The sequence below is a fragment of the Callospermophilus lateralis genome, chromosome 5 (genome assembly GCF_048772815.1).
Source record: "Callospermophilus lateralis isolate mCalLat2 chromosome 5, mCalLat2.hap1, whole genome shotgun sequence".
NCBI lineage: Eukaryota > Metazoa > Chordata > Mammalia > Rodentia > Sciuridae > Callospermophilus > Callospermophilus lateralis.
This window is the reverse complement of record NC_135309.1, coordinates 123,542,491-123,569,141: the sequence shown is the minus strand read 5'-3', so window position 1 is coordinate 123,569,141 and position 26,651 is coordinate 123,542,491. Positions and strand designations below refer to the sequence as shown.

Genomic DNA, 26,651 nt, shown 5'->3' with positions numbered 1-26,651 from the left:
AAACTTTAAATGTCAGAGTATCCCACAGTTCAGTCCATAGACATTTTTCTCTATTCTAACTCTCTTGGTGGATTCATGTACTCATATAACTCTAAATCCATGTATATGATAACTGTATTTCCAGCCTGAATGCCTGATTCATAAATCAAACTGCTCCGCCAAGCCTCCCTTACCCCATTCTCTTGGACTTCACTGTCTACCCTACCAGCCTCTTCATCCTTCCTGAAATACTATAAGCATACGCCTCCTTTAAGACCTTCATTACTAATCTTAGGTAAAATCAAAGGCTTTGAAGATCTTTCATCTCTATATATGCACAGCTTACTTCTTTACTTCATGCAGCTCACTCCTCAACTTGATAATGCCCTTTCTCAATGAGGCATTTGACTATCCTAATCATCATATCTGAAATTTCAACACCTCTTCTCTAACCTTGCTATTTCCTGTCTACCAGCTCTGCTTTACATTTTCTCCTTAGCATCTATACTATCTAACATAATATATGCCTAATTATTCATTTTTAGTTGCCTCTGCTATAATATACCCTCCAAGAGCAAAGCTTTTTGTCAATTTGGTCAGTCCCATATTCCCAGGGCCTCATACAGTACCTGGCATATCATAGAAGCTCAATAAAATCTGATGAATGTATAAAGGATAAACCTGCATTACTCTAAGAAAAATTAATTATTTTGAAATAACTTTAGATTGACACACAAAAGCTAGAAAAAGAATAAACAGAGTTGTAAGTTCCCTTATGCCCCTCTCTTAGGTTCCCCTTCTGGTAACATATAATCATCAAAACTTGTATTACTTTCATAGTCAGAAAATAAGTCAATAAAAATTATGGGGATAATAGAACTTTTATATAAATTTAAAATTTTTTAAAATAGAAATTTGGGGGAGAAATGATGGGAGAAGTAATCAAAGGATCAAATGCAACACATATGAGAAGACTCGACCTGTAGGAAAATCAGTCTAGTTGTGATATCCCCAAGCCATTTTATCCATACAGGAAACATCTCAAACATGCAACAACAGTAAAATGCATAAATAACTACAGATACCCAAAAATAACAAATAGAAATGAAAGAATTGATTACATATAACTTGCCCAAAGATTACAATGTTGAACAAAAATCAGAAAAAAACACACTGAGTACGATCCGATCTATATAAGGTGTAAAACCAGGCCAACTAAATTCATATTTAGGAATATACAGATAATAAAACTATTATAATAATAAGGAAATGATCATACAAATCAAGATAGAGGTTACTTTTATGGAGAAAGAGATTTCTTTGGGGAAGATCCCATGGGGAACTTCTGGGGTGCTGTTATTTCTTGAACTTGGTGTTGGTTAGATGGTATTGGCTTTGTAATTTCTTAAATTACACACATATAATGAATTTTTGCATATATATCAAATGACACAAAATCTTTAAAAATAGATACTAAATGAACACATTCCTTTAAAAAATAGTAAGGGGATTAAAAGAGACCAAAATATCTTTTGTTCTGTCCAGAAATTCATTGGTATTTTGTGTCAAAGTACCTTAAATTACTTTCAAACAAATATGAGTTGTATATTTTTCTTTTAGAAAAAGAAAATTGCTAGATCAGGCCCAGCGACCCGCGGAGCGGCAGAGCCACCCCCGCGCCTGCAAGGTAGGCGCACCTGCCACCCACCGGCAGGTCAGGCCCAGCAACTCTCGGAGGGACACAGCTGCTCCACGCGCGTGCAAGGTAGGCGGAACCGTGACCACCGACAAAACAGGCCTAGTGGCCCGCCAGACACATCGCCCCACCCTGGTTGGGGGAGGGGCAGAGCCGCCGGGCGCCTGCAAAGTAGGCAGATCTGCGACTCACCAGCAGATCAGGCCCAGCGACCCGCTGAGCGGCAGAGCCACCCCCGCGCCTGCAAGGTAGGCGCACCAGTCACCCACCGGCAGGTCAGGCCCAGCAACCTGAGGAGGGGCACAGCTGCTCCACGCGCCTGCAAGGTAGGCAGAACCATGACCACCAACAAAACAGGCCCAGTGGCCCGCCAGACACATCGCCCCGGTTGGGGGAGGGGCAGAGCCGCCGTGCGCCTGCAAGGTAGGCGGACCCACGACCCAAACAGCAGATCAGGCACAGCAATACTCAGAGCGGCAGAGCCACCCCCCGAGCCTGCAAGGTAGGCAGACCTGCGACCCACCGGCAGGTCAGGCCCAGAAACCTGCGGAGGGGCACAGCTGCCCCACGCGCTTGCTAGGTAGGCGGAACCGTGACCACCGACAGAACAGGCCCAGCGGCTGGCCAGACACATCGCCCCGGTTGGGGGGGCGCAGAGCCGCCGGGCGCCTGCAAGGTAGGCAGACCTGCGACTCACCAGCAGATCAGGCCCAGCGACCCGCAGAGCGCAGAGCCACCCCCCACGCCTGCAAGGAAGGTGTACCTGACACCCACCGGCAGGTCAGGCCCAGCAACTCTCGGAGGGACACAGCTGCTCCACGCGCGTGCAAGGTAGGCAGAACCGTGACCACCAACAAAACAGGCCCAGTGGCCCGCCAGACACATCGCCCCGGTTGGGGGAGGGGCAGAGCCGCCGGGCGCCTGTAAGGTAGGCGGACCCGCGACCCACCAGCAGAACAGGCACAGCAATCCGCAGAGCGGCAGAGCCACCCCCCGAGCCTGCAAGGTAGGCAGACTTGCAACCCACCGGCAGGTCAGGCCCAGCAACCTGCGGAGGGGCATAGCTGCCCCACGCGCCTGCAAGGTAGGCGGAACCGTGACCACTGACAAAACAGGCCCAGTGGCCTGACAGACACATTGCCCTGGTTGGGGGAGGGGCAGAGCCGCCACCAGCGCCTGCTAGGTAGACAGACCTGCAACCGACAGACAGAACAGGCCTAGCGGCCAGTGGAGGGGCAGAGCCGCTGCTCACACCTGCAAGGTAGGCGGACCTGTGACCACTGAAAGAACAGGCCCACCGAAAGTATAGGCCCAGCGGCCTGCCGGTGTGGTAGGCACATTGCCCCAATTGGAGGAGGGGCAGAACCACCGCCAAAGCCTGCGAGGGAGACTTTGCAACTATACAAGAGCAATATAAATATATAGGGGGAAAATCAATAACACAACAGTTTCACCAAGCAGAAAGAAACGCGATCAGCATGAAAAGGCAAGGAAAGAAAGGACCACAAGCAATGCAGGTCAACTCAACTTTAAAAGAGGTAATATCTGCAGCAGATGGAATGTCAGATAAAGAATTCAGGATATACATGCTTCAGATGATCTGGAGTCTCAAGGAAGACATTAGACAGCAAAATCAGACAATGAAAGACCACTTCGACCACTTCAACAATGAATTACATAAACAAATCCAAGAAGCAAAAGATCAATTATACAGGGAGATAGAGGTTATAAAAAACAAACAGAAATCCTGGAAATGCAGGAAGCAATAAACCAACTTAAAAACTCAATTGAGAATACTACCAGCAGAGTAGAACACTTAGAAGATAGAACATCAGACAATGAAGACAAAGTATTTCAACTGGAGAAGAACATAGACAGCTCAGCAAAGCTGTTAAGAAGCCATGAGCAGAACATTCAAGAAATATGGGATAACATAAAGAGACCAAACTTAAGAGTCATTGGGATACAGGAAGGTATAGAGGTCCAAACCAAAGGAATGAGCAATCTATTCAATGAAATAATACGAGAAAACTTCCCATACTTGAAGAATGAGACAGAATCCCAAATCCTAGAAGCCTACAGGACGCCGAATGTACAAAATCATAAGAGATCCACACCTAGACACATTATAATGAAGATGCCCAACATACAGAATAAGGAGAGAATTTTAAAAGCTACAAGAGAAAGGAAGCAGATTACATTTAGGGGTAAACCAATCAGGATAACAGCTGATCTTTCAACACAGACTCTGAAAGCTAGAAGATCCTGGAATAACATATTTCAAACACTGAAAGAAAATGGGTTCCAACCAAGAATTGTGTATCCAGCGAAATTAAGCTTCAGGATGGAAGATGAAATTAAAACCTTCCATGATAAACAAAAGTTAAAAGAATTTGCAGCTAGAAAACCATCTCTTCAAAACATCCTTGGCAAAATATTACAGGAAAAGGAAATGGAAAATATCAATGAAAACCAACAGCGGGAGGTAGTACAGTAAAGGGGGGGGGAAATAATCAAACAGGAAAACAAACCATGTTTAGTAACATAAATAAACAAATATGGCTGGAAGAACAACCCATATCTCAATAATAACCCTAAATGTTAATGGCTTAAACTCACCAATTAAGAGACACAGGCTAGTAGAATGGATCACAAAACAAGACCCAACAATATGCTGCCTTCAGGAGACGCATTTGATAGGAAAAGACATACATAGACTGAAGGTGAAAGGTTGGGAAAAATCATATCACTCATATGGACTTCGGAAACAAGCAGGAGTGTCCATACTCATATCAAATAAAATAGATTTCAAGCCAAAGTTAATCAAAAGGGATGAAGAGGGACACTACATACTTCTCAAGGGAACCATACACCAACAAGACATAACAATCATAAATATATATGCCCCAAACAATGGTGCAGCTATGTTCATCAAACAAACTCTTCTCAAGTTCAAGAGTCTAATAGACCACCATACAATAATCATGGGAGACTTCTACACACCTCTCTCACCACTGGACAGATCTTCCAAACAAAAGTTGAATAAGGAAACTATAGAACTCAATAACATAATTAATAACCTAGACTTAATTGACATATATAGAATATACCACCCAAGATCAAGCAGTTACACTTTTTTCTCGGCAGCACATGGATCCTTCTCAAAAACAGATCATATATTATGTCACAGGGCAACTCTTAGACAATATAAAGGAGTAGAGATAATACCATGCATCTTATCTGATCATAATGGAATGAAATTGAAAATCAACGATAAAAGAAGTAAGGAAAAATCATACATCACTTGGAGAATGAACAATAGGTTACTGAATGATCAATGGGTTATAGAAGACATCAAGGAGGAAATTAAAAAATTCTTAGAGATAAATGAAAACACAGACACAACATATCGGAATCTATGGGACACATTGAAAGCAGTTCTAAGAGGAAAATTTATTGCTTGGAGTTCATTCCTTAAAAAAAGAAAAAACCAACAAATAAATGATCTAATACTTCAACTCAAAATCCTAGAAAAAGAAGAGCAAAACAACAACAAAAGAAGTAGAAGGCAAGAAATAATTAAAATCAGAGCTGAAATTAATGAAACTGAAACAAAAGAAACAATTGAAAAAATTGACAAAACTAAAAGTTGGTTCTTTGAAAAAATAAATAAAATCGACAGACCCTTAGCCACGCTAACAAAGAGAAGAAGAGAGAGAACTCAAATTACTAGCATACAGGATGAAAAAGGCAATATCACAACAGACACTTCAGAAATACAGAAGATTATCAGAAATTATTTTGAATCCTTATACTCCAATGAAATAGAAGATAATGAAGGCATCGATAAATTTCTTAAGTCATATGATCTGCCCAGATTGAGTCAGGAGGATACTGACAACCTAAACAGACCAATATCAATTGAGGAAATAGAAGAAACCATCAAAAGACTACCAACTAAGAAAAGTCCAGGACCGGATGGGTATACAGCAGAGTTTTACAAAACCTTTAAAGAGGAACTAATACCAATACTTTTCAAGCTATTTCAGGAAATAGAAAAAGAGGGAGAACTTCCAAATTCATTCTATGAGGCCAACATCACCCTGATTCCTAAACCAGACAAAGACACTTCAAAGAAAGAAAACTACAGACCAATATCTCTAATGAACCTAGATGCAAAAATCCTCAATAAAATTCTGGCGAACCGGATACAAAAACATATCAAAAAAATTGTGCACCATGATCAGGTAGGATTTATCCCTGGGATGCAAGGTTGGTTCAATATACGGAAATCAATAAATGTTATTCACCACATTAATAGGCTTAAAAATAAGAACCATATGATCATCTCGATAGATGCAGAAAAAGCATTCGACAAAGTACAGCATCCCTTTATGTTCAAAACTCTAGAAAAACTAGGGATAACAGGAACATACCTCAATATTGTAAAAGCAATCTATGCTAAGCCTCAGGCTAGCATCATTCTGAATGGAGAAAAACTGAAGGCATTCCCTCTAAAATCTGGAACAAGACAGGGATGCCCTCTCTCACCACTTCTGTTCAACATAGTTCTCGAATCACTGGCCAGAGCAATTAGACGAAAGAAATTAAAGGCATAAAAATAGGAAAAGAAGAACTCAAATTATCACTATTTGCAGATGACATGATTCTATACCTAGCAGACCCAAAAGGGTCTACAAAGAAACTATTAGAGCTAATAAATGAATTCAGCAAAGTGGCAGGATATAAAATCAACACGCATAAATCAAAGGCATTCCTGTATATCAGCGACAAATCCTCTGAAATGGAAATGAGGACAACCACCCCATTCACAATATCCTCAAAAAAAATAAAATACTTGGGAATCAACCTAACAAAAGAGGTGAAAGACTTATACAATGAAAACTACAGAACCCTAAAGAGAGAAATAGAAGAAGATCTTAGAAGATGGAAAAATATACCCTGTTCATGGATAGGTAGAACTAACATCATCAAAAGGGCGATATTACCAAAAGTTCTCTATAGGGTTAATGCAATGCCAATCAAAATCCCAACGGCATTTCTTGTAGAAATAGAAAAAGCAATCATGAAATTCATATGGAAAAATAAAAGACCCAGAATAGCAAAAACAATGCTAAGCAGGAAGTGTGAATCAGGCGGTATAGCTATACCAGACTTCAAACTATACTACAGAGCAATAGTAACAAAAACAGCATGGTACTGGTACCAAAATAGGCAGGTGGACCAATGGTACAGAATAGAGGACACAGAAACCAATCCAAAAAATTACAACTATCTTATATTTGATAAAGGGGCTAAAAGCATGCAATGGAGGAAGGATAGCATCCTCAACAAATGGTGTTGGGAAAACTGGAAATCCATATGCAACAAAATGAAACTGAATCCCTTTCTCTCGCCATGCACAAAAGTTAACTCAAAGTGGATCAAGGAACTTGATATCAAATCAGAGACATGGCATCTGATAGAAGAAAAAGTTGGCTATGATCTACATACTGTGGGGTTGGGCTCCAAATTCCTCAATAGGACACCCATAGCACAAGTGTTAATAACTAGAATCAACAAATGGGACTTACTCAAACTAAAAAGTTTTTTCTCAGCAAAAGAAACAATAAGAGAGGCAAATAGGGAGCCTACGTCCTGGGAACAAATCTTCACTCCTCACACTTCAGACAGAGCCCTAATATCCAGAATATACAAAGAACTAAAAAAATTAGACAATAAGATAACAAATAACCCAATCAGTAAATGGGCCAAGGACCTGAACAGACATTTCTCAGAGGAGGACATACAATCAATCAACAAGTACATGAAAAAATGCTCACCATCTCTAGCAGTCAGAGAAATGCAAATCAAAACCACCCTAAGATACCATCTCACTCCAGTAAGACTGGCAGCCATTAGGAAGTCAAACAACAACAAGTGCTGGCGAGGATGTGGGGAAAAGGGTACACTTGTACATTGCTGGTGGGACTGCAAATTGGTGCGGCCAATTTGGAAAGCAATATGGAGATTTCTTGGAAAGCTGGGAATGGAACCACCATTTGACCCAGCTATTCCCCTTTTCGTTCTATTCCCTAAAGACCTAAAAAGAGCATACTACAGGGACACTGCTACATCGATGTTCATAGCAGCACAATTCACAATAGCAAGACTGTGGAACCAACCTAGATGCCCTCCAATAGACGAATGGATAAAAAAAAAAAAAATGTGGCATTTATACACAATGGAGTATTACTCTGCATTAAAAAATGACAAAATCATAGAATTTGGAGGGAAATAGATGGCATTAGAGCAGATTATGCTAAGTGAAGCTAGCCAATCCCTTAAAAACAAATGCCAAATGTCTTCTTTGATATAAGGAGAGCAACTAAGAACAGAGTAGGGACAAAGAGCATGAGAAGAAGATGAACATTAAACAGGGATGAGAGGTGGGGGGGAAAGGGAGAGAGAAGGGAAATTGCATGTAAATGGAAGGAGACCCTCAGGGGTATACAAAATTATATACAAGAGGAAGTGAGGGGAAGGGGGGAAAAATATAAGGGGGAGAAATGAATTACAGTAGAGGGGATAGAGAGAGAAGAGGGGAGGGGAGGGGGGAGGGGGGATAGTAGAGGATAGGAAAGGCAGCAGAACACAACAGACACCAGAATGGCAATATGTAAATCAATGGTTGTGCAACTGATGTGATTCTGCAATCTGTATACGGGGTAAAAATGGGAGTTCATATCCCACTTGAATCAAAGTGTGAAATATGATATATGAAGAACTATGTAATATTTTGAACAACCAACAATAAAAATTAATTAAAAAAAAAAAGAAAATTGCTCTAAATTGGCTGATCTCTTTTATAATGACACATGGCTACAAACAGTATGCTAATAAGTACATGGCAGATAACAAAAACAAAACAAACCCAAACCAAATAACCCCACATTCTTAATCCTTCTCAAAATAAAAATGATATTTTAATAGTAATTGAGAAAGTAGTTGCTTTTTAAAAAAAACTCATGTTATACACAGAACATTTTGATAATGGATGTTTGAAAATATTTCCATTGTTACATGAAATTATTGCTGGAAATGATGTCTGTCACTAATAAAAACTTACATCCACAATATTGAGTATGCATGGATTCAAAATTTTCTAAACTAAAACTTTCAAATGAAGAATTTAAATGGCCTTTGAATCTGTTATCACACATAACAAAGAAATCAAAGGAATAAAGTAATAAAACAAATGGAACTACTAGTATCTTGGTGTTTATTTCATGAATGTATGTATTAATACAAATATTTTAATTAAGTGTTCAGTTCATGTGTAGTGTGTGTATACTTGTAATTCCAGCAGGTGAGGCAGGAGAATCAAAACTTCAAAGCTAGCCTCTGGAATTTAGCAAGATCCTCTCTCAACATAAAATATTAAAAATGGGCTGGGGCTGGTGGCAGAGCACTTGCCTAGCAGGTATGAGGCACTGGATTCCATCCTTAGCACCACATAAAAATAAACAAAATAAAGCATGCTATCTATCTACAACTACAAAAAAGAAAAAAAGGCAGGGGATATAGCTCAGTGGTAAAGTAACTTAGGTTCAACCCCTAGTACCATATACACACATGCACTCACAAAAGTATTCTCAAGTATAAAATGTTTTAAAATCAGTGAAGTAAATATTCAATATATTTCAAATGTGGAGACTTACAAACATTGTAAAGTATCAAATAAAACATTAATATATAAAAACAAACACTAAACAGTTTTTATTCTAATATATTTTCAAGATGTAGCCAATGCTTCTTTCACTTTTGTATTTTTCTGCCCAGTGTGACTTACAAACTGACACCATGAAGGAATGGACACAGAAAGGCGTTAGGACCTTCCTGAAGTGTTCAGTGCTCCTGCTGTGGAGCTTTCAGACCAGTGAGGCAGCTCTTCCACTCTGTGGAGAATGCGAGTTGTAGCAGCTTTGATTTCTCTACCAGTTAATTTGGAAAGGGCGATTCTGTCCATTAATCCTCTCTCATTTCTCCAGCAGAGAGATCTGCTACCTTTTGAGGATTCCCTCTAAATCAATGTGTGTGTGTGTTTGTGTGTGTGTGTGTGTGTGTGTGTGTGTGTGTGTGTGTGTGTGTCTATCAAGGACATCGTTGCTGGAACTGGGCAATAAAATAGAGTAAGGAGGTGTCAAGAATGAAGAGAAAGGCACAGAAATGGAAAAGAGGAGAAGAGGCTGGGGGACTGGAAAGAGAGCCAAGAAAGCTGAAAAAAAACAATGGTTGTTTACAAATTAACAGTATTGAATCAACAAAAACACTAGTAATTTGAGCTTTAGAAATAGCATGGTATATCGGAACATAGATAACCAGAACCGCAATTACCACATGCTATTAGGTTGTGTGTGGTGGCGCAAGCCTGTAATCCCATCGGCTCAGCAGCCTGAGGCAGGAGGATCATGAGTTCAAAGCCAGTCTCAGCAATCTTGAGGTGCTAAGCAACTCAGTGAGACCCTGTCTCTAAAAAAATACAAAACAGGGCTGGGGATGCAGCTCAGAGATTGAGTGTCCCTGGGTTCAATTCCTGGTATTTCCCCCCCCACCCCCCCAAAAAAAAATTGACTAGGAAAATTTCAACAAAATTTTTCATATAATTGTTGGATGAACTGAAGTAAACTTCAAATTGGTCTGAATTGCTGTATGACAAAATATAAAATTGAAAAAAAGAAAGCATACTGAATTATTATTGGTATTATAAAGTGAAAACAGAAATTTTACTGCACTGGTAGTAAATATTTATTGAAACTTTCATTATTATGTGTTTTTAATAGGAAACATACAAATAAATATATGTACATAGTTTGCAAATGAATATGCATACATACATATGCAGTCCCATTTTTAGACTGTTATTATTTTTTTTTTAACTGAGACGAGTGTATGATGAAAAATTTGAGAAAAAATTAAATTTGATAAACACCTGGATTGAAGGTTATGAGTTCCCTATTTTAGAATTTTATGCTGTTATTTAGCTGCAAGTAAACATCTTCAAAAACACGAAGAACCTGACCTGAAAATTCCTTTAAGAATGAGTTTTGAGATTCTTTTGAATGCAATTCATGCTTTCAAATTTTCTTTCTTAAAATTTCTATTAATTATCGTTTTAATTCTATTGTGCCAAAGACAAATAATCTTTTCTTTTATGGCCAACAAAAGGATCAGTAAAAGAAATGCAAGGTTTCAGTTTTTCTGTTTTCTTTTTTAGTATCAACACTGGATAAGGATTAGAGAATTGTGTAAATACTAGGAACATTTCAATCAAGTTAAGATACTAGATGTACTTGCAAGTAAATACCAACAAACAATTCTTCAGTTTTTCTCTAAGTTAATATAAAGAGTAACACAGTCACTCCATTTCATCTTCAGTTCAGAAAGAGCAGTTCCAAAGAGGACATGATGAGTGACATTCCACAAAAGATTAGGAATGTGGGAAATTTCCCAAGAGGGCACAGTTCTCCAAGCAGCTGCTTCTTTATCCACTTTAGAGAATGCCAAAATAAATCATAAATTGTCTCAATTTACTTAAGTATAATAATTAATAAGAGTAGTATTAACAATATCCTGAAATGAAGAACTTGTTTTAATCCTAACAAAGGGCTTCAGCCAGCAATGCCATGCCAATTGTTACCCTCCCTCTTACACAATCTACCAGAAGAATTTCTGAAAAAGATAAAATGTCCAGTTTCATAACTAACTATTCCCCATGGGAAAAAAGAAAAGTAAGGAATAAGAAAAACGACAGGCTAGCATTTCAACTAAAATTTCCTTTCCTTATAAACCAAAAAGATAATGAAAAGGTAAAAAATTCAATAAATATTATATGTAGAGAAAGAAATGTTTAATAAACATATCTGATTGTTCAAATAAGTACAAAAATGGCTTTTGTCTTATTATGTTATTTTTTATTTTATTTCATTTGGACACAGGGTCTTGCTATGTTGCCTAAACTGTCCTCAACTCCTGGGCTCAAGCAATTCTCAAGTAGCTGGGACTACTAAGTAAGTGCCACCATGTCCATTCTGCTTCTGTCATCTCAATTATCTAGAAATTGAAAATACACAAATAAAAAGAAACCTACATATACTCTCTAAACAGACGGGGGCGGGGTGTGGCAACTCATATTTGTCTCATAAAATGCTATAGTTTAAATGTGTCTCCTTCAAAATTCAGGTTTGCCAATGTGATGGTAAGAGGTGGGGCCTGTAAGAGGTGAAGAGGCCATGAGGGCACCTCCCTCATTAATATCAAAGCCTTTTTAACAGAAGCTTCACACAGCATTCGATTAGCTTGCTCTTCAGCTTTTCTGAAAAATGCAGCAAGAGGCCCCTCAAACAAACCAAAAGCTGGTGCCTTGATTTCAAACTTCTCAGCCTCTAGAACTGTGAGAAAATAGATTTCTGCTTTTTATAGACCCTTAAGAAATGGATTCTATATGCCAAGCCTTCATCATGGCTATCAAAGAAGGTAGATGGACTAAGAGAACTTCTGCTTTACAGAAGACACTAAAAACAAACAGTCAACTTAACCTGGCCATCCAGGTGATGATGCATGTATTTTCTTTTTTGGGGGAGTGGAGTACTGGAGATTGAACCCAGGGGCACTTGACCACTGAGCCACATCCCCAGCCCTATTCTGTATCTTATTTAGATACATAGTCTCACTGAGTTATTTAGCGCCTTGCCATTGCTGAGACTGGCTTTGAACTCGAGATCTTCCTGCCTCAGTCTTCAGAACTGCTGGGATTACAGGTGGGTGCCACTGTGCACAGCTGATGCATGTATTTTCAACTCAGATAGCAAATATTATAGAAGGCCGACCAGAACCCACTGCTAGTTGCATGGCATGTTATTGAGCAGACCAGACCCAGAAAAAATTACAGACCAGTTAAGGCAAGAGTCCAAGGTGAATCCTGCCCTGCCAACTGGCTCCTATCAACTAACTTTTACATACTGAAAAAAGTTTGTAAGCAAAATACAAGAAATATTTTAGGAAACAAAGAAAACAAACAGTGCTAGAAAGGGTATATACTGAAATAGGAACTTTTACAAGTGGCTGGTAGGAGTATAAACTGGTACACTCTTTCTAGAAGGCAATTTGGCTCTATATATCAAGAACCTTAATAGTGTTTATTATCCTTTAAGAATTGAGATCAAAATGTGGTATTAAAATTATGTAGAAACTACTAATCACAGAATTTAAACTAATTAAAATTGGAAATGGCTTAATATTCAAACATAGGGTTAAGTGAGGCATAGTGGTACCCATGTGTAATCCCAGTGACTTAGGAGGCTGAAGTAGGAGGATTCCAAGTTTGAAGCCAGCCTGGGCAATTTAGCAAGAAGCTTGTCTCAAACACTTTTTAAAAGGAGTGGGGAGGCATCTCGGTGGTAGAGCACCCCTGGGTTCAATCCCAGTATTGCAAAACAAACAAGCAAGCAAACAAACAAAAAACCCCATTACCATCACCACCACCCAAAACCCCTCAAAACAAAAACTATATTGGTGAAATGATTTACATGTAAAGAATACAAGTTTATTTAAGATGATGTTTAGAAAGGTTTTTTTTTTTTTTTTTAAACTGGGGTGCTTTACCACTGAGCCACACATTCAACTGGTTTTATTATTTATTTATTTATTTATTTTGGTACTAGGGATTAAACCCAGAGGCACTTAACCACTGAGCCACATCCCTAGCAGTTATATCTTTAATTTTGAGACAGGTTCTCACTAAATTGCTTAGGGCCTCACTAAGTTGCTGAAGTTGGCCTCAAATTTTTGATCTTCTGTCTCAGCCTCCCCAGTCACTAGGATTACAGGAACATGTCACCACAACTGGCTGAAAAGAATTCTTAATACAGAAAAATTCTTACGACAATTTCTTTCTGACATTTTAGTGTTTTTTTTTTTTTTTTTCATCGTGGGGATAGAACCCAGGGTCTACATATGCTGGGCAAGGTCATACCTTTACGCTATGTCTGCAGTCCTTTTCTTCCCTTTCCTTTAATTATGAAACAGGGTCTTGTTAAGTTGCCCAGGCTGGCATTGAACTTGTGACCCTCCTGCCTCAGCCTCCTGAATAGTTGAGTTTACTAATGTGTACCCAGCTTCGATGATTCTTTAGGACAAATCTGACTGCAAAACTTTTTGCTATTCTTTAAAACCTAGCAGTTTCCTCTTATCTATTTTTCTTAGCCTATCTCTAGGTTTTATGGCAATTAAAATCTTTGAATTACCTTGCCAAAAGATTCTAGGTTTGCTTCAAGAGCATGAAGTTTACAAAAAGGCTAAGGATTGATACATTGTTTTGTTGTTTGTAGATCTATTCTGATCAGAATGATTTTATTAGAAGCAATTGTGATGTGAAGTGAAATTGAGGTGAGTGGATCTTACTTTTTTAACTTCTTCCAGAAACAAGTCAAGAGGTATTCCTAGGGGTCACAGCAATATCAGACCCTATGGTTGTTTATTCTTGAGCTCCTGCCGTTCCTCCTAGCAGATCAGGAGACTATAGCCCAGTGCGACCAATATGGACTCATGGCCTATTTTCAGAAATAAAGTTTTAATGAAACCCAGCCAGGCCCAGGCAATTATGTACTGTCTGTGGCAGATTTCATCCCACAATGGCAAAGTTACGTCCATATGTCCACAAAGTCTAATATATTTACTATCTAGTCCTTTATTGAGAAAATTTGTTAGTCCTTGTCCTAGACCACTAAAGGTCTTAGGGACTTAAGAGCTGGAGAAAAGTCTTCCTTCATGCTCTTCTTATCAGATCTATGTCAGGGAGCAGCTGAGTAGGTTTTTCCTTTAGAAATGTTTATGACCAGATGTTCCTAGACCCCATCCAGTTAATCCCTTGCAAAATCTGCCTCTTGCATATCCAAAATAAAACAAAAGCCTAACAAAAGAACAACTTCAGCCAAAACAACACACACAACAAATGTTCTTATGCAAGGCAGCACCTGCACAGCACCAGACTCTAACCCCACCCCCAAGAACAAGTACAACAAATGGCCCTGGTTCACTTCAGATTGAACTCAGCCAGAACCTGTAGAACACTCATAGGATTATGGTAATACAAGGTTTTTAGCAATGCTGGCTCAAAATGATAATGAGAACAATTAGTATTTTTCCTAAAACAGTATGTATATATTTTAAATTTTTTTTTTTAGTTGTAGATGGACACGATACCTTTATTTTATTTATTTATTTTTGTGTGGTGCTGAGGATCGAACCCAGTGTTTCACATGTGCCAGGTAAGTGCTCTACCATAGAGCCACAACCCCAGCCCATTAAAATAGTATACTTTTTTTTTAGTTGTTTAATGGACCTTTATTTAATTAATTTTTTTATTTATATGTGGTGCTGAGAATCAAACCCAGTGCCTCACACATGCTAGGCAAGCACTCTACAGCTAAGCCACAATCCCAACCCCTAAAATAGTATGTTTTTAAAAAATAGGCCAGGTGTGGTAGCACATGCCTATAATCCAATAGTCTTGGGAGGCTCTCAAGTTGAAAGCCAGCCTAAGTAACTTAGGGAGATCCTAAGCATCTTAGCAAGACTCTGTCTCTAAAATAAAAAAAAATTTTAAAAAAGTGTATATTTATACACACACACGTTTATATAGAAAAGCTGGGGATGTAGCTCAGTGGTTAAGATCCCCTGGGTTCAAGCCATGGTACCAAAAAAAAAAAAGATTTTTTTTCCCCTGAAAAATGAGTTCTGAGGTAATCTAGATAGACACATACATACATACATACACAGCTATCTTCCCCCCAAATATCTTTAACCTTTCATCAAAGTGCTTTCTTTTTGCTAAAGGGAGGAAATGTGTTTGAGCCAAGTGTCTGGTACATAGTAGGAGCTTAAAGAACATTTGCTCGGGCTGGGGAGGTGGCTCAAGCGGTAGCGCACGCGCCTGGCATGCGTGCGGCCCAGGTTGGATCCTCAGCACCACATACAAACAAAGATGTTGTGTCCGCCGAAAACTAAAAAAATAAATATTAAAAAATTCTCTCTCTCTCTTTAAAAAAAAAAAGAACATTTGCTCACAAAAGGAAGGAATGAAAAGAGGAAGAAAGGGAGGTGGGGGAAACAGGACGAAAGAAAAGGAGGCAGGCAGACAGACATCTAGGTAATAACTTATAGAAATAAAACACCCCCATGTAATATAAATTAAACTGACAAGTAACACATTAAATTTTCTATACTATGTGACCTCATCTAAAAACAGAAGGCAAGGAGCAAGGTATTTGTGGGGTTTTTTGTTTTGTTGTTTTGGGTATTGGGGATTGAACCCAGGGGGCGATCTACCACTGAACTACATCTCCAGTCTTTTTAAACTGTTTTTTAAATTTTGAGACAAGGTCTTGCTAAGTTGTCCAGACTAGCCTTGAACTTGTGATACTCCTGCCTCAGCTTCCCAAATAGCTGGGATTACAGGAGTGAGTCACTATGTCTAGTTTAGGAGGAAGGTTTTAACATTTGCTTCTATGTGATGAGATTATATTTTTTCATGCTTCTAGGTTTTTTTTCTGGAAATGAATTTTTATAATCCTCCCCCTAAATGCTTCCCCAACTGAGGAAAAAAAAAAAAAAAAACAACTTTTTTTTTTTTAAATCATCCTAAGAAGCATTAGGCAATTTAACTAATTTTAAGCAAATGAGTTCTTTATCTTATATATGGTATCTTAAATTATAGAAATGTTCAACTTTTTAATAAATTTGTTCTCCTTAGAAAACTAATAAATTGCCTATACTGCAGACAACATATAAGTTATTGAAGAAAATAAAATCATCCATTAGATTTCTTTTCTTAATATTTTCCACAATTATGGATTTTATATTTGTAGTCATCACCAAAATTCTCAATCTTGTTTCCCTGAACAAATACCAAAATTCTCACTCTTGTTTCCCTGAATAAATTGGAGGGTGTTTAAGTCTTTTCTGTTAACTCCATTATCTGGATCACTTATGTGAGTCTTTTTTAATTTCCAATCATGATGTCTTGTCTCCTCTTATGCCTGGCTATTTTCAATTACATTTCTGATATTGTATATGAAAAACTGTATAAATAATTTGATCCTAGAATATTTTCTTTAGAGAAAATTAATTCACATTTGCTTTAGTAGCCCTTTGAGACAGAAACAATCCTAGTTTACCTTAATCCACTTTTTAAGAATTTAGATGAGTTAATATTGGGCTTTAGTCCCTGGAAGAAATCCATTCTCTTTCTCTCCCTCTTCCTTTTATGCAGTGCTGAGACTGCATTCCAGGGCCTCATGCCTGCTAAGCTAGGACTCTACCTCTGAGCTATACTTGCAATCCAAGGCCATTTTGAATTCACTCAATATTTCTAGATTGTAACCATTTGGGCTTTTAATCCAGTTTACATGGGACTTACTCTCTTTTTTTTTTTTTTTTAAATACATGACCAACAGTGGAATGTATTACACTCATTATTACCCATTTACAGCACAATTTTTCGTAACTCTGTGTATAAAGTATGTTCATGCCAAATTATGCCATTATACATGTACTGTCTTTTTTTTGGCATTATAATTCTTAATACACATATATACCACAATGGGCCCTAGATTCCAATTTTTTTCCCTCTATCTCTTTAAGGCTTTCAAAAGCTCTGTTCTGTTTTAAGCCTCTCAGCTTAAAGACTGTAATTGGCAGACATTCTTGAAGAAATGCTAGGCTTCTCTTTCTGGGTTTCCTTCTTTGTCCTGCTCTAGACTACAGCATTCTTTCATTCTTTTATTAGTTCTCCCATGTCTTCAAGAACATTTAAAATTTTTTTTTGACAACTTTTTTATTCTCAGCAACTTGTGGTTGATCTAAATTTCTTAATCTGTCATTCATAGAGTTTGCAACCATCACAATTAACTTTAGAACATTCTCATCACTCTCAAAGAAACCCCAAACCCCATTTTCCTCTGTCCCCAACCCCTGGCCACTGTCTGCTTTCTGTCTCAATGGCTTTAATTCTCTTGGTTAGATACCTAAGAGTAGAAATGTTGAGTCATGTGGTAAACACTATATTTAACAATTTGAGGAATCATAAAATTGTTTTTAAAAAATGGCTGCATCAGGGGCTGAGGCTGCAGCTCAGTGGTAGAGCGCTTGCCTAGCATGTAAGAGACACTTGGTTTGATTCTCAGCACTATATAAATAAAATAAAAGTCCATTAACAACTAAAAAAATAAATAAATAAAGAGAGAGAAAACTTAAAAAAAAAAAAATGGCTGCATCAGATTTCAATCCCACCAGCAATACACAAGGACAAAGCCCTTTTTTTAAAAAAAAAAATTTTTTTAATTGATGATGGACCTTTATTTTATTTATTTATATGTAATGCTGAGCATCGAACCCAGTGCCTCACACATGCTAGGTAGGCACTGTACCACTGAGCTACAACCCGACCCCCCAATCCCCCAAGTAATTATTCTATTTTTCTTTTTTGGTACTGGGGATTGAATCCAGGGGTGCTTTACCACTGAGCTATATCCTCAATCCTTTATATTTTGAGAAAGGTCTTGCTACAAGCTGAGGTTATCCTCTAACTTAAAAATCTTCCTGTCTCAGCCTCTAGAGTTGGTAGTATTACATGCATTTGCCATTATTTAAATAATTATTCTTTATATCCTACGTGTCAGCCTTAATAAGAGTGATAGAAAAAATACATATACATATGATATATATACTATATATATATATATATATATATGCATAGGTATTAAAATAAAAATAGTTCTCTAATGATAAAAGAGAAATAAAATAATAAATATTTTAATATGTAGATGCCACAGCATAGCTACACATAAACATATGTAGAAGTTCAATGCCTGATTCTATTTGTAGTGAGTGAGCAGTATTTAATAGAAGTAGTGATAACACAAGATAAATTGCACACTACTAAAGCAAAAAAAAAAAAAAAGAGAGAGAGGTAATATGATGTTCTTACAAATAAACAGGCTGTGTGTGTGTGTGTGTGTGTGTGTGTGTGTTATGGTGCTGGAGATCAAACCCAGTTCCTCAGACATGATAGGCAAGTATGCACCACTATGCCATATTCCTAGCAAATCAGGCCTTTTCATAAGTAAGCAACAATTCTCTTGTTATTTCACAGAAAATATAGTTCCTAACTTGAATTGTAAGGGCATTCACTTGTTTTCTAATACGACCTTAGAAATCATATCTTATGATAAGAGAATAAAGAATAGATTGTAAGAGAAAATATTAATATAAGAGGTAATAGAAATAATAGACTTTGGGGTACAGTTTCAGAATAAGAGTATAAGAACAGGGGGCTGGGGTTGTAGCTCAGTGGTAGAGCATTTGCCTCACATGTGTGAGGCACTGGGTTCGATCCCCAGCACCACATAAATACAAATAAAGAAAGATATTGTGTCCATCTAGAACTAAAAAAAAAAAAAAATTTTTAAAGAGTATAAGAACAGGAAAGCCAAAGATATATAATCTGTGATTTTTTTTTTCTTTTTTTTTTGAGTACCGGGGATTGAACTCAGGAGCACTCAACCACCAAGCCACATCTCCAGCCCAACTTTGTATTTTATTTAGAGACAAGGTCTCACAAGTTTCTTAGCGCCTTGATTTTGCTGAGGCTGGCTTTGAACTCATGATCATCCTGCCTCAGCATCCTGAGCCACTGTGATTACAGGCATGTGCCACCGTGTCCAGCTTAGATATGTGATTTTCATAACATCAGTTCTTTATCATTGGGCTATAGATAGCCAGTGGGCTTAAACGAGATTCTTCTATTTCAGGTGACTTCATTAATTTAATATTTGATATTTGCTTTTAAGTGTTTGTTAAAATAAGTCTCAAATCATTTATTATATCTTAAAATTGGCTTCTTTGTATTTATAGTACTAAAATAGTAATGGGCTGGGGCTGAGGCTCAGCGGTAGAGTGCTCGCCTAGCATGTGCAAGGAGCTGGGTTCGATCCTCAGCACCACATACAAGTAAATAAAATCAAGGTATTGTGTCCAAATAAAACTTTAAAAAATTAAAATATATATATAGTACTATAATAGTAAAACCTGTTTGATATTATACACACACACACACACACACACACACACACACACACTTAGATATAATATTGAATATAAAAGGAAAGAACGTAAACCAACCCTTCATTCCCTTTCCACCTAGAAAACATACTTTTGACTTGGCTCTAATGAGCACTAGTCAAATCCAAATAGTCTCTCTCCTTTCTTCAGGTTTCTCCAAATAATATTAATGAAAGGGAGAGAGAAGAAGATAAAATATGACTAACTTTTAGGCAAGTAAACAAAATGTAAATCACAACCGACATATCTAGGAAAGAGAGATGCAACTCAGGGAAGCAGATATGGATATGAGAGGACAGTGAATAAACAAAGATATCTGGAACGAGAGGCAAAAGGAAAAACATTATAAGAACAGAGAATTTGAGAGAACAAGAAGATGCCAGTGTAATAAAAAATAATTAAGCCAGGTGTGGTGGTGCACGCCTATAATCCCTATGACTTGGGAAGTTGAGGTAGGAGGATTTCAAGTTCAAAGTCAGCCTCAACAATTTAGCAAGGGCCTAAGCAACGTAGCAAGACCCTGTCTCAAATAAAAAATAAAAAGTTCTGAGGATGTAGCTCAGTAGTTAAGTGCTTCTGGGCTCAATCCCTGGTACAAAAAAAAAAAAAAAATCCTAATCTAACAAAGTCATATTTAGATTTAAGGCATCTCTAACAACAAGGCCAAGATTGTCCTATTTAGGCATTCAGCAAAAAGAGAATTCTTTTGGGAAAAAAGAATAGTGCAACACGTGCCTTGTCTTTTGGGTCTAGGACCCAAAGAGCTGGTAGAATCTGCAAACTTAAAAATATCCTTAAACAAGGAAGGTAAGAAACTCAGGACCAAAGCACTGAAGATTCAGGATGTTGTCACCCCATGTATCCTGTAACACAATCACTGGCATATTACTCTAAAGAAACAGCATATTAAGAAGGATAAAGAGAAGTCTGAAAAATATGCTAACTTTGGCCAAAAGAATGAAAGAAGCTAAAGAAAAGAATAGGAACAGATTGCCAAGAGACACAGGCTATCCTGAGGGTTTCTACTTTTAAGTTTGAGACCAGTTAAAAATTAGAATTTTTAAGAATAATAAACAAATAAGATCAGACCTCCAATAAAGAAAAAGGAAAAAAAAAAAAAACAACAACAACTTTTATTTTCTTTCTTTTTTTTTTTTGGTGTTGGGGATGGAACTCAGGGCCGAGAACACACTAAGCACACATTCTAACACTGAGCTACACAATACTCCCAGCCCAAACGTTTCCATCCTTTATTGTTTATCTATATAACTACCAACTATAAAATCAATAATCCTGGGGTCTATCCTTAAATGGAGGAAGGAGCCTGTCCTTCTAGAGGAATGACATAATCATTTGGATAACTTGGGGAATAAGTCGCTTCCAATCAGATTCTACCTTTACCTAATTGCTAGACGAACTCCTCACTTTGCCTTAGTAAACCTCCTTTGTCTTATCCTCTTTGTTTTTTGTTTGTTTGTTTGTTTCGGTTTTTTTTAGGGCTACAAATACCAAAAGGAGTCAATTCAGGCTGCTCTACAGTGCGTGCTCTACAGTACATGGCAGGTGAAACAAGAGAACAGTTTACAGATGCATAGACTAGCTGATATTTAAAAAAAAAAAGTCATAGCATACCTTGTATGTTTGAGGGGCATGAGGAATGCTATCTATTTTAAATATCTCCTTTACCTCAAAATGGTTTATCAAAGCACTTGAAATGTTACCAATTAGAAAAATCTTGAATCTTTAGGTTAGGATTTTATATATCCAGGACACTCTATTTTAGAATGCAAACAGCCACAGGAAAGTAAGAGACTAAGTCTCCGACACATCAGATTGTTTTGCATTCTAACATCAAGCTGACAATAGAGTCCTAGAAAAACAGGGCAGATAAGCTCTGGTGAACAAGGGGCCAAAGACAAGTATGGTATACAAAGCATTCCTAGAGGGTTATGCCTGCCTGAGTAAACACCTGCCTTGGGTAATACTGGGCATACAGAGAAGAAAATGCAAAGTTCTAGGCCCTGAGAAAAGTGGGGAAAGAGGAAACAGGAAGACTAAAAAGACTAAAACTCAAAACCCAATTAACCATTTCACAATTTGTTTGTAGACTGGCTGGAATGGTCAATTGCCCCAGGGCATGGTCCCAGAGCAGCAGTAGAAAATGAAGCAATCCTGAATACCAGTTCTATCTTTGGTTACCAGTGGTCTGGGAAAAGTAGGAAACTAATTTCTTAGACTGGCAATTGCCAGTGAAATATATCAAATTCACATGGGATACTTTTAAACCTTCCTTTCTATCTCCAACCATATAACTCATCCCACCTCAAACCAGGTAAAAAATTTGAAGAAGGAAGGGAACCATGCTGAGTAAGAAGTGAACCTTCATAGTGTGAAAATGTTCCCCAAGTGATCCAAACGATTATGTCATTCCTCTAGAAGGACAAGCTCCTTCTTCCACTTAAGGTCAGACCCCAGTTTTACCAAAATGAGAAGCAGATCCAGCAGTCCATAGCAGTTGTTAAAATTCTTTATAGTTGAAGATACAAAATTTTGATTGCCACCTAGTGGAAGAGATAGAAAACCACATGCTACGGTGAGGCTAAGTAATCTACAAGTATCAAATGTTTTCTGTACTTTGACAAGCAAGAAAGTTTCCGAAGTATGGTAATATGAAAGACGATTTTAGAGAGCACAAGGATGAATGTTATGTTAGCTAGCTGGTATTTGATGCAATGCATACTAGAAAAAGGTATATACAACCTTCTGATCCATCAATTCACAAATATGTGATAAACTAGATTAATCCTAATTTTAAAAAGTAAATAGATATACCCAAGTAGTAAGATGACTCTAAAATGACTTAAGTTTTATAAATAGTTGTCTAAACTAGGTCTTCTAATGAAAAATACTTTCCCCTCAATGTGTCTGGTTTTATTTATATTTCCAAAGTAAAGTAATCCATATTTTAACAGAAGCATTTTTTATGGTACTCACATTTCTTTTTCTCATCAAATAGATTATGTTTTTGTAAGCAAATTATTTCACAAGCAAATCAGCACTCAGGATTATTAAGTTCCTGTGTGTATCTACCGTCCTTAAAACATGCTTACCTAGGGTTAGGGAATGTAGCTCATCTACTTGCCTAGCATGTTCAAGGCCCTGGGTTCAATTCCCAGCACTACAAAAACAAAACAAAACAAAACAAAAACAAAATAAAACAAACATGCTTACCTAGGTAGTTATGCCATGTTCGTAAATAGTTGATGCCTTCTCATTTTTGACAATTTTCTTTATAGAAAATTGAGGTGGGGCCTCAATTTCATTATAGAAAATATATTTCCATCTAATCTACCCTGTTAACCAAATTTTCAGAGAACTGTTTGAACTCTTGACAACTTATTGTAATAGAATTGTACATTAATGACCTATGTCCTATTGTCACAGTAGTCAATTATTTATCATAGAATTTAGAGGTTTAAAGGAGACCCTAAGCACTCAGTCAGCATACATTAATGTTTATATTCCCTGATGTTAGAACACAGAAGTGCAAATCACAAGATTAACTTCATTATCTTTTTTTTTTTTTTTTTGGTACCAGGGATTGAACTCAGGGGCACTCAACCACTGAGCCACATCCCTAGCCTTATTAGAGACAGGGTGATTTCACTAAGTGGCTTAGCGCCTCGCTAAACTGCTGAGGCTGGCTTTGAACTCAGGATCCTCTTGCCTCCACCTCCCAAGCTGCTGGGATTGCAGGCATGTGCCACCGCACCAGGCCTCATTATCTTTTTTGATGGCCACTATGAATGGCAATGATAATTTCCTCCTTTGATAAATTTCACATTGCCACCTCTAGATGCAAGACTAAAAAACTGAGTACTAGAAAACGGAAACAAAATTATCAAGATTAGCTTAAACCAGTTTTCCATCTCCTACGTTGGTAATTACTGCAGTTCTTAACCAAATTAGGATTCTGTTGACAGGGAAGAGAAGGGGGCATTGAATAATTCCTGGGTATCAACCTACAGTATCTGCCATAAGACCCCACCTCAAGCATTTGGTTTCTCTCTAAGGTGGCATCACTCTTTAGTTTTCTACTTATTTCCTCAGATTTTATTTATACATGTTGTATTATATGTAATGTATTAATTTATTTTTACCCAAATGGTGGCATACTATACATATTGCTCTGCACTGCACCTTTTTCACTTAAAAAGTTGAAGTCTTATTCCATTTTGATATGTAATAAAGCCACCTCCTAATAGGATAAAAGTATTCCATTGTATGAATATGCCATAATTTATTGAGTCCTGTAAGAAAAGACATTTGGGATACTTTCAATCTCTGCTACTATAAAAAAGAGTACACTAAACTACCTCATACATGTGTAATCTGATACTGTGAATTAGTGCTTAAAAGAGAAATTTCTGATCCATATAAACTTTGGAAACAGCTGCTGGCATTTGGGAAGAGGAATCACATTGAATTTATGGATTAAAATGTAAACAGCATGGCATCTTTATTTTAGAGCCTTTGCACTGAGAGTAGAATCTGTCTTTTCATCATGTCATATTTTACTAATTCTAATATACACAAACATTTATAAATAAGGATGTATCTCAAAATCTAAAACAATTTTTAATTAGTTAGTCAGCAAACTATGTGACAGTAACTATTCCTGATGGCATGACAGATAAATGCCATCCCTGATCATTTCAGTCATCAAACCATTTAAGGACCATTGGAGGAAGAAACGTGAATCATATTGTTAGAAAACCTCTTGTGACATCTTCTGGTAAGATTAGGAAAATGCAAAACCAGTGTCCTAAGTAATTTGGAAGAAAATCAAGAAATGTGACATAATCAAGGCTCTTCATGGCACAAAGAACAATTCTGTGAGGGGGGAAGAAAACACCAATTTTGATGATTCCAAGTCAAAAAGTGATTCAGAAGAATCAGATTCTAAATGTGATGTGTAAGTAATATCTTAACAGATACACTTTGTATTTTTGTTTTTATAACTGCATGAGATAAAATGATAAAATACCAACTATGTCTAAGAGTTCTTTCCGTAAATACAAAACAGAATTTTAAGTCCTAAAAGATTTCTGCGTCAGAGCTACTGGCAGCAGTTTTCTTAGTGTTATATTTTTTAAAATGCAATTTATAATCAGTAGTATCTCGAATTTCATGAAATACACTCAATATTATCTTACATCCCTCAGGAGCATAATTTTAAAGTTCCTCTCATAATTTTGCACATTCTTGTTAAGATTATTTCAATGTATTTTCTCTTTTCTTCCATTACATTTTCTCATTAGTTTATTCATTTTTGCCTATTTTGTAAGTAACTACTTTATTGAATTCTCTTTCTCTCTCTCTCTCTCTCTCTCTCTCTCTATATATATATATATATATATATATATATATATTTTTTTTTTTTTTTTTTTTTTTTTTTTAAGAAGATTCTTCTTGGGGTGGGGCTGGGATTGTGGCTCAGTGGTAGAGTGCTCATCTAGCACAGATGAGGCCCTGGGTTTGAACTTCAGCACCACATAAAAAAATAAATAAACAATTAAGATATTGTGTCCAACTACAACTAAAAAATAAATATTAAAAAGAAAGAAGATTCTTCTGGGTTTTCCAGATATAAACTGAAATAAAATTTAAACTCAAATTATCTTAAACTATCTGCTGACATTTTAGTTCAGTGAAGGTAAAGACTGCATCCATTACTTTTACTGTTCTACGTCTAGTACCTGGGATATACATCTTTGTAAAACTTACTCCAATCCTTCTTTTCCCCAACAGAAATGTTGAGTTAAGTTAAAAAAATATATATTTTTATTTTTATTTATGTATGAGGAGATAATAGTCACACTCCCAGACAACATACAACAGACAATCCTGTAAGAAATTAGGTATCTTATAATCAAATTCATATATACTTGATTATAATTTGTTATATTTTAGTCATTAAAAACTCTAATATGAAATAAGTATTTTAAACTCTTACCTTTTAGATCTTAGATCTGATGACTCAAACTGGATATTCATAGGTCCAGGATTTATTTCATGATTTACTTCAGAGTTGAGAAGATGTCTAGAATCATCATCCATATTTGCCATTTTTCTCAGATTCTAAGCACTAGGGAAGCCCTACATAAACAGGAAACGATAACAGTTTAGTTTAATTTCAAAAACATTTTACTTTCATAAGTAATACATTTGCATAGAGAAGAAATGAAAAAGTAGAGGAATTTGCTATCTTTTTTTCTTTTTCTTTTTTGAGATGAGGTCTTGCAAAATTGCCCAGGCTGGCCTCAAATTTAGGATCCTCTTGTCTCAGTCTCCAGAGCAGCTGGAACTATAGGCCTTCAGTTATTGCACTTAGCTGCTAAAGATATTGTAACGAATTATATGCCTGAAATATTTATCAGAGTCTGAAATGTAGTTACTTCTTACTTCACAGCTCAATTAAAAAAAAAAAAAGTAAGTAGGACACTCCATTTCCAAGAATAAAACAGATTATATTATTTAGGCTCACTATAAATTAAAAAAAAAACAGAATTTTTTTCTGTAATTTTTGAAAGCACTAACAATAGGAAAATCAGATTATTTGTTGGCAAGTTACGGAACCTAGAGGTGTAAATGACTCAAGAAAATTGTTGCTGCCCTAGGAGTATTTACTATACCAAGATAATTTGAGTTGATGTTTACAAAGCCTTAAGAAGTATTAGAGAAACAGAAGACAAGTCCAGATTTCATTTAAAGTAAGGAATGATTATAGTAGAGC

The 26,651-nt window shown here is 37.0% G+C and overlaps 1 protein-coding gene across 6 annotated transcripts in view; it reads right to left on the bottom strand.

Moving 5' to 3' along the window:
* Slc38a9 (solute carrier family 38 member 9) overlaps positions 1–26,651 on the bottom strand; it is a 105,102-nt gene that overhangs the window by 59,551 nt on the left and 18,900 nt on the right. For 5 of the 6 annotated variants that reach the window (XM_076857279.2, XM_076857282.2, XM_076857281.2 and 2 more), the window contains exon 2: positions 25,872–26,014. In XM_076857279.2, coding sequence (XP_076713394.1) covers positions 25,872–25,984 — 113 coding nt within the window. In that variant the 5' untranslated portion in view covers positions 25,985–26,014. Of the gene's footprint in view, positions 1–22,965; positions 23,034–25,871; positions 26,015–26,651 lie in introns of those variants that run through there. The other variant, XM_076857284.2, reaches the window with a different exon arrangement.